The sequence below is a fragment of the Podarcis muralis genome, chromosome 2, assembly GCF_964188315.1.
Source record: "Podarcis muralis chromosome 2, rPodMur119.hap1.1, whole genome shotgun sequence".
NCBI classification, from domain to species: Eukaryota; Metazoa; Chordata; class Lepidosauria; order Squamata; family Lacertidae; genus Podarcis; species Podarcis muralis.
In genome coordinates, this window is record NC_135656.1 from 56,058,451 (window position 1) to 56,070,730 (window position 12,280).

The 12,280-nt window shown below is 40.7% G+C and overlaps 1 protein-coding gene across 3 annotated transcripts in view; it reads left to right on the forward strand.

Annotated features, from left to right (window-relative positions):
• P4HA2 (prolyl 4-hydroxylase subunit alpha 2) overlaps positions 1 to 12,001 on the forward strand; it is a 44,284-nt gene extending 32,283 nt beyond the window's left edge. For 2 of the 3 annotated variants that reach the window (XM_028717994.2, XM_028717993.2), the window contains 7 exons: positions 3,929 to 3,999; positions 4,339 to 4,438; positions 5,605 to 5,658; positions 6,543 to 6,608; positions 10,043 to 10,111; positions 10,862 to 10,958; positions 11,488 to 12,001. In XM_028717994.2, coding sequence (XP_028573827.2) covers positions 3,929 to 3,999; positions 4,339 to 4,438; positions 5,605 to 5,658; positions 6,543 to 6,608; positions 10,043 to 10,111; positions 10,862 to 10,958; positions 11,488 to 11,558 — 528 coding nt within the window. In that variant the 3' untranslated portion in view covers positions 11,559 to 12,001. Of the gene's footprint in view, positions 1 to 3,928; positions 4,000 to 4,338; positions 4,439 to 5,604; positions 5,659 to 6,416; positions 6,477 to 6,542; positions 6,609 to 10,042; positions 10,112 to 10,861; positions 10,959 to 11,487 lie in introns of all 3 variants that reach the window. The other variant, XM_028717995.2, reaches the window with a different exon arrangement.
• The last annotated feature ends 279 nt before the right edge of the window (positions 12,002 to 12,280 follow it).

Genomic DNA, 12,280 nt, shown 5'->3' on the forward strand with positions numbered 1-12,280 from the left:
AACTTTAGGGAAACATGCCAACTTCATACACTATGGTTTGAAGATGACTTGTTTCAATAAACCATCATTTTTTTTGTTTTTTGTTTATGTGCACTCTGCTCTGGCCTCTCACATAAGAACATAATGGTGAATTTCGGTTAGGTTTTTTTTTTAATGGAAGTGAAAACTTCTGTTCTCATCCTTGCAGCCATGCCAGAGAAAGAGAGGAAATGAGAGAGTGCCTGAGACTCACTGACTTCATGTTAAACCATACTTTAGCATAAGATTCTAAGAAAGCCATTGAGTGAGATGATTGCCCTGTCTAGCTTGGTATTGTCTACTTTGACTGAGACACACTTCAGAGTTTCTTTCAGATGTCTTTCATATCACCCGTTAACCTGAAATCCGTTTAACTTAAGATGGCAGGAATTGAACCCTATGATCCTAGGTTCTCTTTCATTGAAGCATGTTCTCTTCCAAGAGCTATGGCCCTTCATATGAAATATAAAAAATAGCTCTTTCATAATGTGGCATTCTACAAGACTCTGGTACTGAAATTATAATTGCATTTATTGCTCATGCAGCTGTAACAGAAAAGAAAGTCGGTAGTACAGGGTCAGTATAACTTTTCTACCTTTATTGCTAAATGAATGTAACCCCCTGGAGATGGAATAAGAAACAGATACCTTTTGGAGAGCATGGATTTTTGAGATGCTTTTAAAGTAATAACTCTTTGTTCATCAGCCAGTTTGCCTTGTCTGAAATTCTTCTATCTGCCTCACGGCTTTCACCTCTGTAAACTCTGGGGTGTTTTCCTGATGGTTCATCATTACCTCATACTTAGAAAACAGCAACTTAGCCTAGCTTTGAATAAACCCAAACAGTTGAAAAGCAACAGGCATGTTTTCCATATATGTTGTTTAAAAAGAAATCCTTCCCAGGTGCATTTCTAGGTGCATTTGGAAGCACAACACTTTTCCAGAATGACAGTCTGTGGCATGATATTTGAGTTGATTTAGTAGGTTTAATTTTTGTATTCTGCTGTACCAAAAACAAATCTTGAGCTCAAAGTGGCCTACAATAATCACAATAGCATTAAAGAACAACAAACATTGCAATCACTATACTGTCAAGGACAATAGCGTATAAAGCAAACAACAACAAAATCATCAGAACAATTAGTACAGTTCAATAAAGTCACAGTAACTCAGTATTGCCAAGATACTTCCTAATCACATGGAATTTTACTTGTGAAATCAGCTTTAGTTTTTAAATGAAGGCACATCTAGTTTTGAGAAAGGTTTATTTTTCAGAATCAGCAGGGTGTTTGAAATGGAAAGGTGTGCAGGTCTTAAAAAATGCACAGCTTCTTCATACGTTGCTTTGATGTATTTAGGCAAGCAATTGAGATGCACTCTGATCACATTACTTCTGGACTGTACAAAGTGTTTTACTTTGAAACCATGGTGATTTCAGCCTGCGGGGAAAAGACTAAACGAATTGGATATTTTTGCTTAAAATAAAGTTGGTTTACTGTAGTATAAGTGAGCTAAAAATGAAGATTTATAGTGGAACAAATCTTTTGGCATTAATGTTAATTGCATCATCTCTGCAAAACATTTATCAAATGCAGATGTGATTGGGTTAGGAAATTTAATTTCTCATCTAGCTCTTGTACTCATTGGATAACCACTTGTTGTACTATACGGCAGAGTGTAGAGAAGTGTTTACTGCAGAGGCAACAGTCTACCATCAACTGAAAGGAATGCCAGTGCCTATTGTGATATTGCTGAAGTTCAATATGTAATTGCCAAGTTTATAATAATGTTCATGGACTACACAATTCTCCAGTGCTTAGGATCTGCAGATGCCTTCCCCAATCATTCCTGAAGCCTTTGGTGGCTTCTTAGCTCTGTTTGTGGTAAAATTAGCATCCACGGTTTGGATAAAGAAAATGACATTTTAATATGAGAAGGTGCAATTGACTTTACAGGTCAAAGCAGAACTCAAGGGGGAAAGTGAACATTTTCTGCAACAGTAATCCAGTGCTGCTTGTGACCGCTGACTTGATTCCAAATTTTGCTGAGGAGCTATATCACATCACTAGTTAATATTAGGATGTAGGCTGTATATTTTCTTTTCTTGCTTGTTTATGGCAACTGAAGCATTCACATAGGAACCGTATGGCAAGGATAAGACAATTGCAGGCATAAATATGGAGCTCAGAATTTTAATCACTGTAAGCAAAACTTCATTGTACAATTAAAGTTCAACAGATCAAATTTCTGGCCATAATTTGTGGAGCAAGAGCCTGCAACAGAATAGCAGATGAGTCAGAATTCTGGCACTTCGTTGTGCCAAAAACTGCATGCCAAGACAAGAAAATTAATAGGCGGATTTCAGAGCATATGAAAGAATCTGGAGGAAAACATTATCAAACACTGAAGGGGGGGGGGATGATAAGGTGGAAAACAGCTATTGCTGTGTAGATTGTAATGGACACAGTAAATCTTAGCCTAAGTTTGATTTAAATAAATGTGGCAGCATCATAACTGCTGAACAGAAACAAGTTTTACTGGAGGGTCACTGGAGGAATGATGGAGGCTAGTGAGCCAGGGCCCCTCACTATTGCCCAAAATGGATTGCTGCCAAGTTCCATCTTCATAAATACCATTCCCTCCACTTATTTCTCTTGTTTCTGGGTTAGCAACTGAGGGCCCCATGCTATCCTTCAAAGCCCAGTTCTGGCTCAGACTGCTGTTCCATATTAGAATTTGCTGCCTTTCAGAGCAATTATGTGCCAAATCTTTGTACCAATCTCTGTTTTTCCCAGTTAAGTCCTTTGCGCTGATATATTAGAAATACTAGGAATCCTCCCCCCCTTTTTTTTAGGATAATTAATCCTCCTCAGCTTCACTGAGCTACACTAGTCTTGTGAATGCATTTAATATTTCTTGTTGTATGCAGTTTTAACTGCTCAGGCGGCATCTGTTAATGAGAAACAAAAAGCACAAATATGAATACAGAACAAATATGAACAAGGCCCTCTTATTGAGTCACCAGCTGCTGAGGTATGACCTCCGGAAGGTTTCCCAGAAGGGGATATGACCCTTGGGTTGAAAAAAGTTTCCCCACCCCTGATCTAAAACTGAAGATGCTTCCAACTCTAGCAGCACTCCAGAAGCACCTTTTAAGTGCATTCACCTCAAAGAAGAAGCCATTCCTATCACAGGCTTTTGGTGCAGTGATGCTTGGTCAGGTTCTGTGACACTGCCACCCATCCTGGTTTTACTGGTCTGTTTCAGTCAGTAGCAGTTGGCACCAGGACTGGTACAGACCTATTGGCAGATATAATGTCTGTTCATTCATTGTGTCTGGCACTTCCATTAGAGCAGCCTTCCCCAATCTGAAATCCAGAGGTTTGGGACAGCAACTCCATGCTAGCTGGAGCTGAGGGGTGTTTCATCATAAATCATCAGAAGGGGTGGTTATGGAGGCTTCTCTGCAATCAGCCCCTACCCAACCCTGCCCGTAAACAAAAAGAGGGAACCCTTTCCTCTTACATAGTCACTTTCTGTTTGTTTCTGCTTTGCATTGACTAATGCAAGATGTAATCTTCAAGAGTTTATCACAGCTGAAGGTTGGGGGCTCTTGTTTTGTTCTCCGAAACCTGTTTCTTAGACAGTATGGTTTATATAAATCTTCTGATGGAGCTTAAAATTCATATGAGATAAATTTATCATTGCCAGTAATGCAGTATATCATCTTTCTCAGTATACATGATAAAATCATCTACCCATAACATTTTTACACAGAGTTTTATCCAATGCAGAAATGGGAAGGCTGTGAATGAAGGACAGGAGGTGCAACTTGTATCAATTTTGTCAGTAATTTTTGTGTGTATGTGTGCTGCTGAAGTTATTAAACCTTGCCTTTCTTTTGATAACAGTTGGCAAGAGCTACCGTACGTGACCCCAAGACGGGCGTATTAACTACAGCAAACTACCGAGTGTCTAAAAGGTAAGCTGTCCAAGGATCATTCTCATTCTCATTGCTGTAGGAGTCATTTCCAAGTACTGTTGATGAAAGGTGAAACTTTGAGAAGTTGGGGGTTTTATTTTTTGTAAACTGAACACATACTGAGCATTCACAGAAGCAATTTGTCAACTTCTCTTTAAAGATTAGCAATAGGATAAAGATAGGAATGGGGAACTTCTCTTGGTGTTGTTGGGTTCCAGCTTCCACCAACCCCAGCCAGAATAGCCAAAAATGCAGGGAGCTGTGGATTAGGGGGGAATATACTTCATTTTACAGTGATTGAACTGTCTAATTTCTCTGTGAAATCTTCTTCTCTGCAAGTTCATGGCTGGAGGAAAATGATGATCTTGTTATCGCCAAAGTGAACCATCGAATGGAGCAGATCACAGGATTAACAGTGAAAACAGCTGAATTATTGCAGGTAAGTACAAAAGCACACTGCCAGCTATTCTTCCATAGGCATGGGAGACAATCAGTACCGCAAGCTCCATGCTGCAGTTTATGAAGCAGGGGCATTTGTTAACTCTGTGGGACCATAACTTACAGAAATGGAATCGAAAAAGGAGGCGAGGGAAGGGAAAGATAATATTATGTTCATTCCACAAGCCTCCTGCTGGTCGTAGCCAGGAGGTCACCAAACTTTGGGGAGCTATGGGCCCATTTGCGATTTGGAGAAAGTGTTGTGGGAACCACACGTGCCCTGCAACCAAGCACACACTGCAGCCTAGTCTACCGGCTGCAACAGAATGCTTCTTTCAAGGCTTAATTTTGCAGGTGGAAAGGGACCGTGTGGGTGCCAGGGATGTCTCTGAATGCACATATGCACCCCGGAGTTCTGCATCAGCAACCCCCCACAGCAGCCTGACATATAAATTACCGCTTTTGATTATGGCCCTTATCTGAATCAGTAGAAATTTTCAACACTGTGGTGTTTCCATATTGGTTTGCTTCATCTCAGTTCAGTGCATTGGAGTACCAGATCCTAGGGAATGCTGTAGTTTCTGGCAGATAGAGCAGGCTGTAGAGCAGAGGTTATGGATTCATGGGGCAGAGTGTGCCAATGGGAACTGTGAATGCAGTAGTGGATAGAGACCATGTCTCCCCCAGCTGCTGTTTTTTGAACTCCATCCAGGACAAAATTGTGGAATTCAGTCATGAACAAGCCAGTTTCACTTCATAATCCTTTCACCCTCTTAACATCCTACATCTCCAACTAACTGTATGATATTTCCATTATATCATCATTATCATCTGAGACTCTTGAGTGATGTCCAACTGAGATATATATATATATATATATATATTGAAATCAGTAAGCTTAAATTACGTGGAAGTCCATTGGTTTCAATGAGTCTGCTCAATGAGAATGACTTAATCAACCATTGCTCTATACGTCCAAGACTGATCTGCTCTCTGGAGGAAATTTTGAGGGTGTGCGCTGGGGGCTGCAAAGGAAAGGAGAGGAGGGACAAGTTTGTTATGCAAGTGGATACAACTGATCACCTAGGTTTCTTCTTTTAACCTACAGAAGAAATCTTTTATTTCTATTTAATTACCTTTTCTTTTGTCATTTCCCTCCTACCTTAGGTTGCTAATTACGGCATGGGAGGACAGTATGAACCACACTTTGACTTCTCACGGGTAAGATTTCAATTTCAAAGTTGTTCTGTGTTCCTGCTAAGCATACATAATTTTTAAGGGTCAAACTAGAGATAAGAGAGACTCCTAATGAGATCTGACATATTTTTATGCACTCAGGAGCAGCCGTGCGGGCATGGCTGATTTTGGATCAGGGCTACAAGCGCTGCTCATTCTCTCTCCAGCCAGTAGCACACAGCCACATGCGCACACTCACACAACCCTCTCTAGTCTCCATCACAGGTCTGTTGGCTCGGCCACAGGTTTCTCTGCAGTTCAATTTATTTCCACATTTTGGAAACGTTGTGATCCAACTACCTGTGATCTTAGGAATAAAGCACAGCCAATTGGAGTGATGTTCCAAGATAACACTTACCTGTATAGTGTCATGGATGTCAGCCATAAATTTACCATAGATGCTGATTGGGCAGCTAAAGAATTCTCTCACACCTTGCCAGCATGCATGGTGCCTGTGTGGAATAAACCTTGTTTGATAACAGGATGAAACACTAAACTTTGGCTTGGTGTACTTGCTATATTGGCCTTGTATGCTATGCCACATTAATAAATAAGCTAGCCAACTATTTAGCCTGGGATTCTAAAGGCTGCAGTTCAGTGCACAATTGCCTTAGGATAACTCCCATTGGACAACTTCCTCTCAAACACTATAGATGCGCATAGGATCAGGGCTGCACACCCTGCTTTCCAAAGCTACAAACAGGGAACCTTGGAAGTTGGGTTAAAGTTCTTGTTTGTTTCAGCGACCCTTTGACAACACACTCAAATCGGATGGAAATAGGCTAGCGACGTTTCTTAACTATGTAAGTACCTCTGTGTCCTTCTATGCGTGCTTAAAGTTTGCAGTTCACTTTCATTTAATTTTATAGAAAGAGGAACCTGATGTTTTCAAGCATTTAGGGACTGGGAATCGCGTGGCCACTTTTTTAAGCTATGTAAGTATGACCAATCCTGTATATGTGGAGTGAGACCTCTTTGTCATGCCACTGGCATAAATACAACTTACTGCATGAAATGTAGTTATTTACTAGGCTGTAGACCAGGGGTTGCTAAACCTTTTCGCAGCCCGAGAACCACCTTCTCCCTGGGTCAGCCCTGCAGCAATAGCATTGGATGTAGCCAAAGTGGGCTTAGCAGGTCCACATGCTCACATACCAGGCAGATCCAGATCATACTTCCATGCCTCTGTTTTGTTAGTTTCTGCTCGTTGCCACTGTGCAGTGCTTTGGAGTCACATTCCAGAGATTCCATACTGTTGGAAGTCTCACGGAAGACAGGAGACAGATGTGACGTTACTGGTTTCCTGTTCCTTTGTTTTTCAGTTGCTCTCTGCTATCACAGAGAGAGGATGTTTCTTTTCTGTCTGTGTAATTAGAAATAAAACTCTTTAGCCATGTAGCTCATACTATCTCAGCTCCTTCCCTGTGCTGGATACTCTGCGTAATGGGAACGTGCTTGGAGCCTCATCAAAGGCTCAGGTCGTTAATTATCATCGGAGGGCGATTCCAGAAGAGTCGCTTGGTCGAACGCAAGTCCAACATGTTCTACATGACATGCACAACCAACCCATGTAGTTCAGGAGTTTTTTTAGGAGAAGAGAGCACTGGGTGCCTACCTGTCTCACTATGAGAAGGTCTGCTCTGAACTTGGTGATTCAAGAACATGTTGAACTGGTCCTGGTCTCAGTGCTGTGGCCATCCAATGTAGACCTTGAATGTGGAGATTTCCTTGGTCCTTATCAGCATAGCACATAGTCACAATATCTGCGACAGAGAATTCATTGTGCCTCTTCTTGTTTGTCAAAGAATTCAATCTGCTCTGCTGAGCTAACTGCTATAGTTGTGGTTTCAGTAAGAGCTGTGATTTAGGTACTATTTATTTATATATAAATTATAATATATCTACATATTTATAAAAATGTTTTAAAATCTGCAATGTAAAGGGCATGTGCACTACTGAGGAATGGGAGTTCCAAAGGATTGGGGACCACCACAGTATCTTTGTGTATTATAAAAATGTGTTCAACAGGTATAGCTATAATTAGTCTGTAAGTATAGGGATTCTCTGTGTTTGTGTAATATCCAATTAAATCAAGTGGGCATATTTTCAAGACTTTGGGCTTGCAGAGTGCTGCTGCTGGTTCCTGGTGTTATGTTGCCATTGTCGTTTTGAATTTGCTAGGCATACCTGTGCATATATCAAAACGGCCATTATATGGCAACCTAGTAGTCTTTAAAAAAAAAAGAAAAAGGTTTTATTGTTACCATTCACTTTAACACACCATACAGAAAAAGAAAACAAATTTCCATCACCACCAAACAAAAAAGAAGGGAATTAATACATCAACTAATAGCCTTCAAATCATAAAATAAAAGTGGTCTTTTTCTACTGACCAGACTTCCCATCTATTCCTTATTACAGATTCTGTATTATTTGTTCACTGCCATTGCATAACTAGTTTTGTTCAAGTTTAATATCCCTTGATCCATTCATAGGTTTTACAGCATTCTTAACACTGCTACTGAAATTATTCGAATGCTGCAAATGACCTTAGACTACAATTATTATGTTTAAAGTATATTTTTAAAACTTCCCATTTTGAGATAAATACCTGTTTTGGTTTATTTTTATTTTTTTATGACATGCTTTTTGAATTTTTGAATCCATTCTGATCTGGATGGGACTTTATCACTTTTCCAATTTGCCACAATGAGAACTCTTGCTGCAACCGTAGCATATAAGAAGATCTCTTTAACCATTTTAGGAATATCCAAATCTGTGATTCCCAAAAGGAAAGCTTCTGGTTTCCTATTGAAATATATTTTTTAACATTTTTTCCAATTCTCTGTGGATATCCTCCCCAAACACCTTGATTTCTTTACACTGCCACCACATATGGAATAGAGTACCTGGCTTTTCTTTACAAATCCAGCACTTATTTGGGACAGTTTTGAACATCTTGGACAGTTTCCAAGGGGTTAAATACCACCGATGCTGCATTTTAAGAAAATTCTCTCTCAGAGAGTAATAGGCTGTAAAATTCCAGTTCATTTTCCACAGGTTTTTCCACGGCTGCATAGTTATTGAGTACCCAAAATCTTGTGACCACTTAATCATAACCAGCATAGCTCCCAGTCAAGGAGGAGTCTGTATACTTTAGAAAGGGTTTTAATGACCTAGTAGTCTTTAATGGGTCATACGAATCTTCAAACCTGTTTTGTTCAAAAATTCTCATCTCCACATCAGCTATTCCACATAGCACTGACTAAACAGAGCCACAATATTTTCCTTCTCACTGCTGCCACTGGCTTTGGATTCGTCTTTGAAATGAGCTGGATCTGATTTATACCTCTTTAGAGGAATCTTACTTCCTTGCCTTAATTAAACACAATGGCTTGGGTCCTAACTTACCTCCATCAACAGAACAGAGTTCTGTTCGCAGAACAGTGATTTTCTGTTTCCCACTTCGCTCTGCACCAACTGCACTCCTGGAAATCTGTTCCTGAGGGTTGGTGGACCTTGGAAATGGTATGAGTTATAGTGCAGATGGAGGGGGTAGTTGGCAAAAATGGTTATCCCCCCCTCCCAATCCTTGCATAAACAGAATGGTAACTTAGGATTCAAATCATTGCATGGAAGTAAGTGTCACTCCATTACAGTACAAGTTGGTGGCTCACTGGCCTGAAATTACTCTAACACAGAAATAGAGCAGTGTCTGTTTTATTGCCGCATGTCAGACCTATAAATGACTCACTCTGAGACATGTATAATTGAGCAGTGTTATCAGTGCCAAGGTATGCTTCAGATTTGCTAAGGAAACATGTGGCTAAATGGCAATGTTGCTTTTTCTCACCAAATGAGTACCATAAAAATAAAAAAATAAAAATCTGGAAGGGATTTGGGCTACAATCCTAAACACACATGCTAGGGAATAAGCTCTGCTGATCACAGTGCATAGGATTCCACTATTAATTTCAATTGAAAGCAGGCACCATACCTATTTTTAAGCCAGATTGTAAGTCAGTTACCACTGTCTGACTCTTGAAACCCTGTAAATATGAGATAACTAAAATCACTGGCTAACAAGGGGGGGGGGGTGGTCCTTAAAAATGCTTTTATTTATCCAGATCAATCCGCAACCCATAATCTAATTGACCCTTTGCTCTGATTAATTAGATTATGGATTGTGGCTTGTCAAGCATTTTAAGACTCCCTTGTTAGCCATTGATTTTAGGCATCTCATATTTATAAGCTTTTAAAAGTCAGACAGGAGTAACTGACTTAACATTTCTGTAGAGGAAACGATACATTAATCTGTGCAGTCTTACAAATCATCAATGAATTTATGGATATTCTCCCCACCCCCCAGATGAGTGATGTAGAAGCTGGAGGTGCCACAGTTTTCCCAGACTTTGGAGCAGCAATTTGGCCCAAGAAGGTAACAGCTGAACTTGTCTATTACTCATGTTTTCCCACTAAAACTGCTATGACCACTGTTTTTGCCCTAAATATTTCCCAGTCTTCTTTGTGTTCCACACCCCTCCTGCCCAGTTGACCATATGGTGTGGCAACTGGCTTGATTAACAAATGGGTTCTGGGCTTAGATTTGCAATGCAAAATGATTAAAAGTAAGCACATTCCAGCACTACTAATTAAAAAAAATACAATCAGGCCGTCTGCTAAATCTGATTCAGGAAGCATCTGCCTGAATTTTAAAATCATCCCCTGCCTGAATGATGTTCACTGTTTCAGGAACTTTCTAGACATTGGCCCAGTTTCCATGCCACACCAAACCATCATTTAAAGCAAGCTATGGTTTACTGTGAACAAATAGCATTCTGGTGCATGCTGCACAGATGTTCCCATGACACTTGTCCAGTGATTGGTGCTGACAGCAGTCCCCTTTAGTATTGGCTACACTCGGCATGTACCAGAATGCTACTTGTTCACAGTAAACCATAGTTTGCTTTAAATGGTGGATTGGTGTGACATGGGAACTGGGCCAAACAATGCTACCTTTGCAAGCTTGTTAAAAGCGGGAACAGGGAAATTTATAAGCAAGGAGGTGACTGGAAGTGATTGTGGTCTTCTTGTATTAACGTAAGCTATAGGTTTGGTGGCAAATGCCCACAGAAACATGCACAAATAGTACTTTTTATTTCAGTGAAGACTTTTCTTTTACTTCCAGGGGACTGCAGTATTTTGGTATAACCTCTTCAGAAGTGGAGAAGGTGATTACCGGACAAGGCATGCAGCATGTCCGGTGTTAGTAGGGTGCAAGTGGGGTAAGTAAGACTCCCAGGTCCTTGGTTTTAGGACAGGCTCACTAAGCACTAGGCAGGAGTGGGGAACCTTTGTCCCTTCCGCTGGCCCTTGGGTGTGGCATGCCATCATCACAGAACATCCATAGATGCACCCAGCTCTCCCTCTTCACTCTCCCAGGGTCATGAGCACAAGTTACTCCCATGAGTGCCCATGTTTTTTGTGGTCAAAGGCCAGGCAGAAAGGGAAAGAGAGAGCTCAGTCGAGTCCTTTCCCAGTCCCCATCCTGCATGCACATGTGGGATGGATTGGACCTTTAATTTTGAAGTATCACAAGATCTAGATTTGGGGTTAGTTCCAGTGTGTTCATCTCATTTCTACTGTCTATATTATGTGGCAAAGGGGAAATAAATGGAGGAATGTGTGCAATTCAATCAGTTTCCCCCCCCCCCCTTGCTGCTTCAGCTAAATGTTGTTCCGCAGTGCCCAACGTTAGACAGTTGCATACGGGCCTGGTGCCCCAGTTATAACGAAAACTTTTATTGTTTACAGTATCAAACAAGTGGTTTCATGAAAGAGGAAATGAGTTCTTAAGGCCATGTGGGACAACAGAAGTCGACTGAAACCATCCCGGGCATTAGTCAGCTGGTTTCCCCATCTCACCACAACTTTGTGCATCGTCCAGTTCATTTCTAAGAAATGACTCCTACTCTACTATGAAACACAATGATGGCACTATTTATTTAAATAAATAAAGGCAGTGGCTATCGATGGAAGAAGGGAGCTCTTTTTACTATTGGTGCTTGGTGCCTGTTTCTCCATTTCTCGTTTCCCTGCTCTCTTATTTTCTGAAAGAACCACCCGAACTTCCCTGCTCATGCTTTAAGTGTTTGGGCACTTTGGCTCCGTGCCTTCTGAACTTCCACCATTTTTTTAAAAAAAAGATGTTAAAAGATTTGTCATCGAACCATATTTTTTATTCCAAATGTAAAAAAAAATAATTTTATTGTATTTCTAGGGCGTGCAGTTTTAACCAAAAAAAAATACAAAGTGCTCTTTTAAAAGATGTGGCGTGGGTGGTGTGCATTTCTTTACTCACAAAAGTTGCTTGTCTCTTCAGTTTTATCGTTTCTGTAACATTGAGCCTGCAAAGGAGCAACGAAGAAGATTGGGCCTGGGCGCTTCAATGCCTTAAAAGTAGAACTATTCCTGTTATGCAGAGTTAGGAGCCTTTTGTGGTCGAGCATCTCAAAGTCCTAAGTTTCTGATGGTTCGTGTGCAGTTCAGCAGGGCTCACCAACGTGGTGCCCATGGGCAGAAGCACTTGAGATCTTCTCCCGGTGCT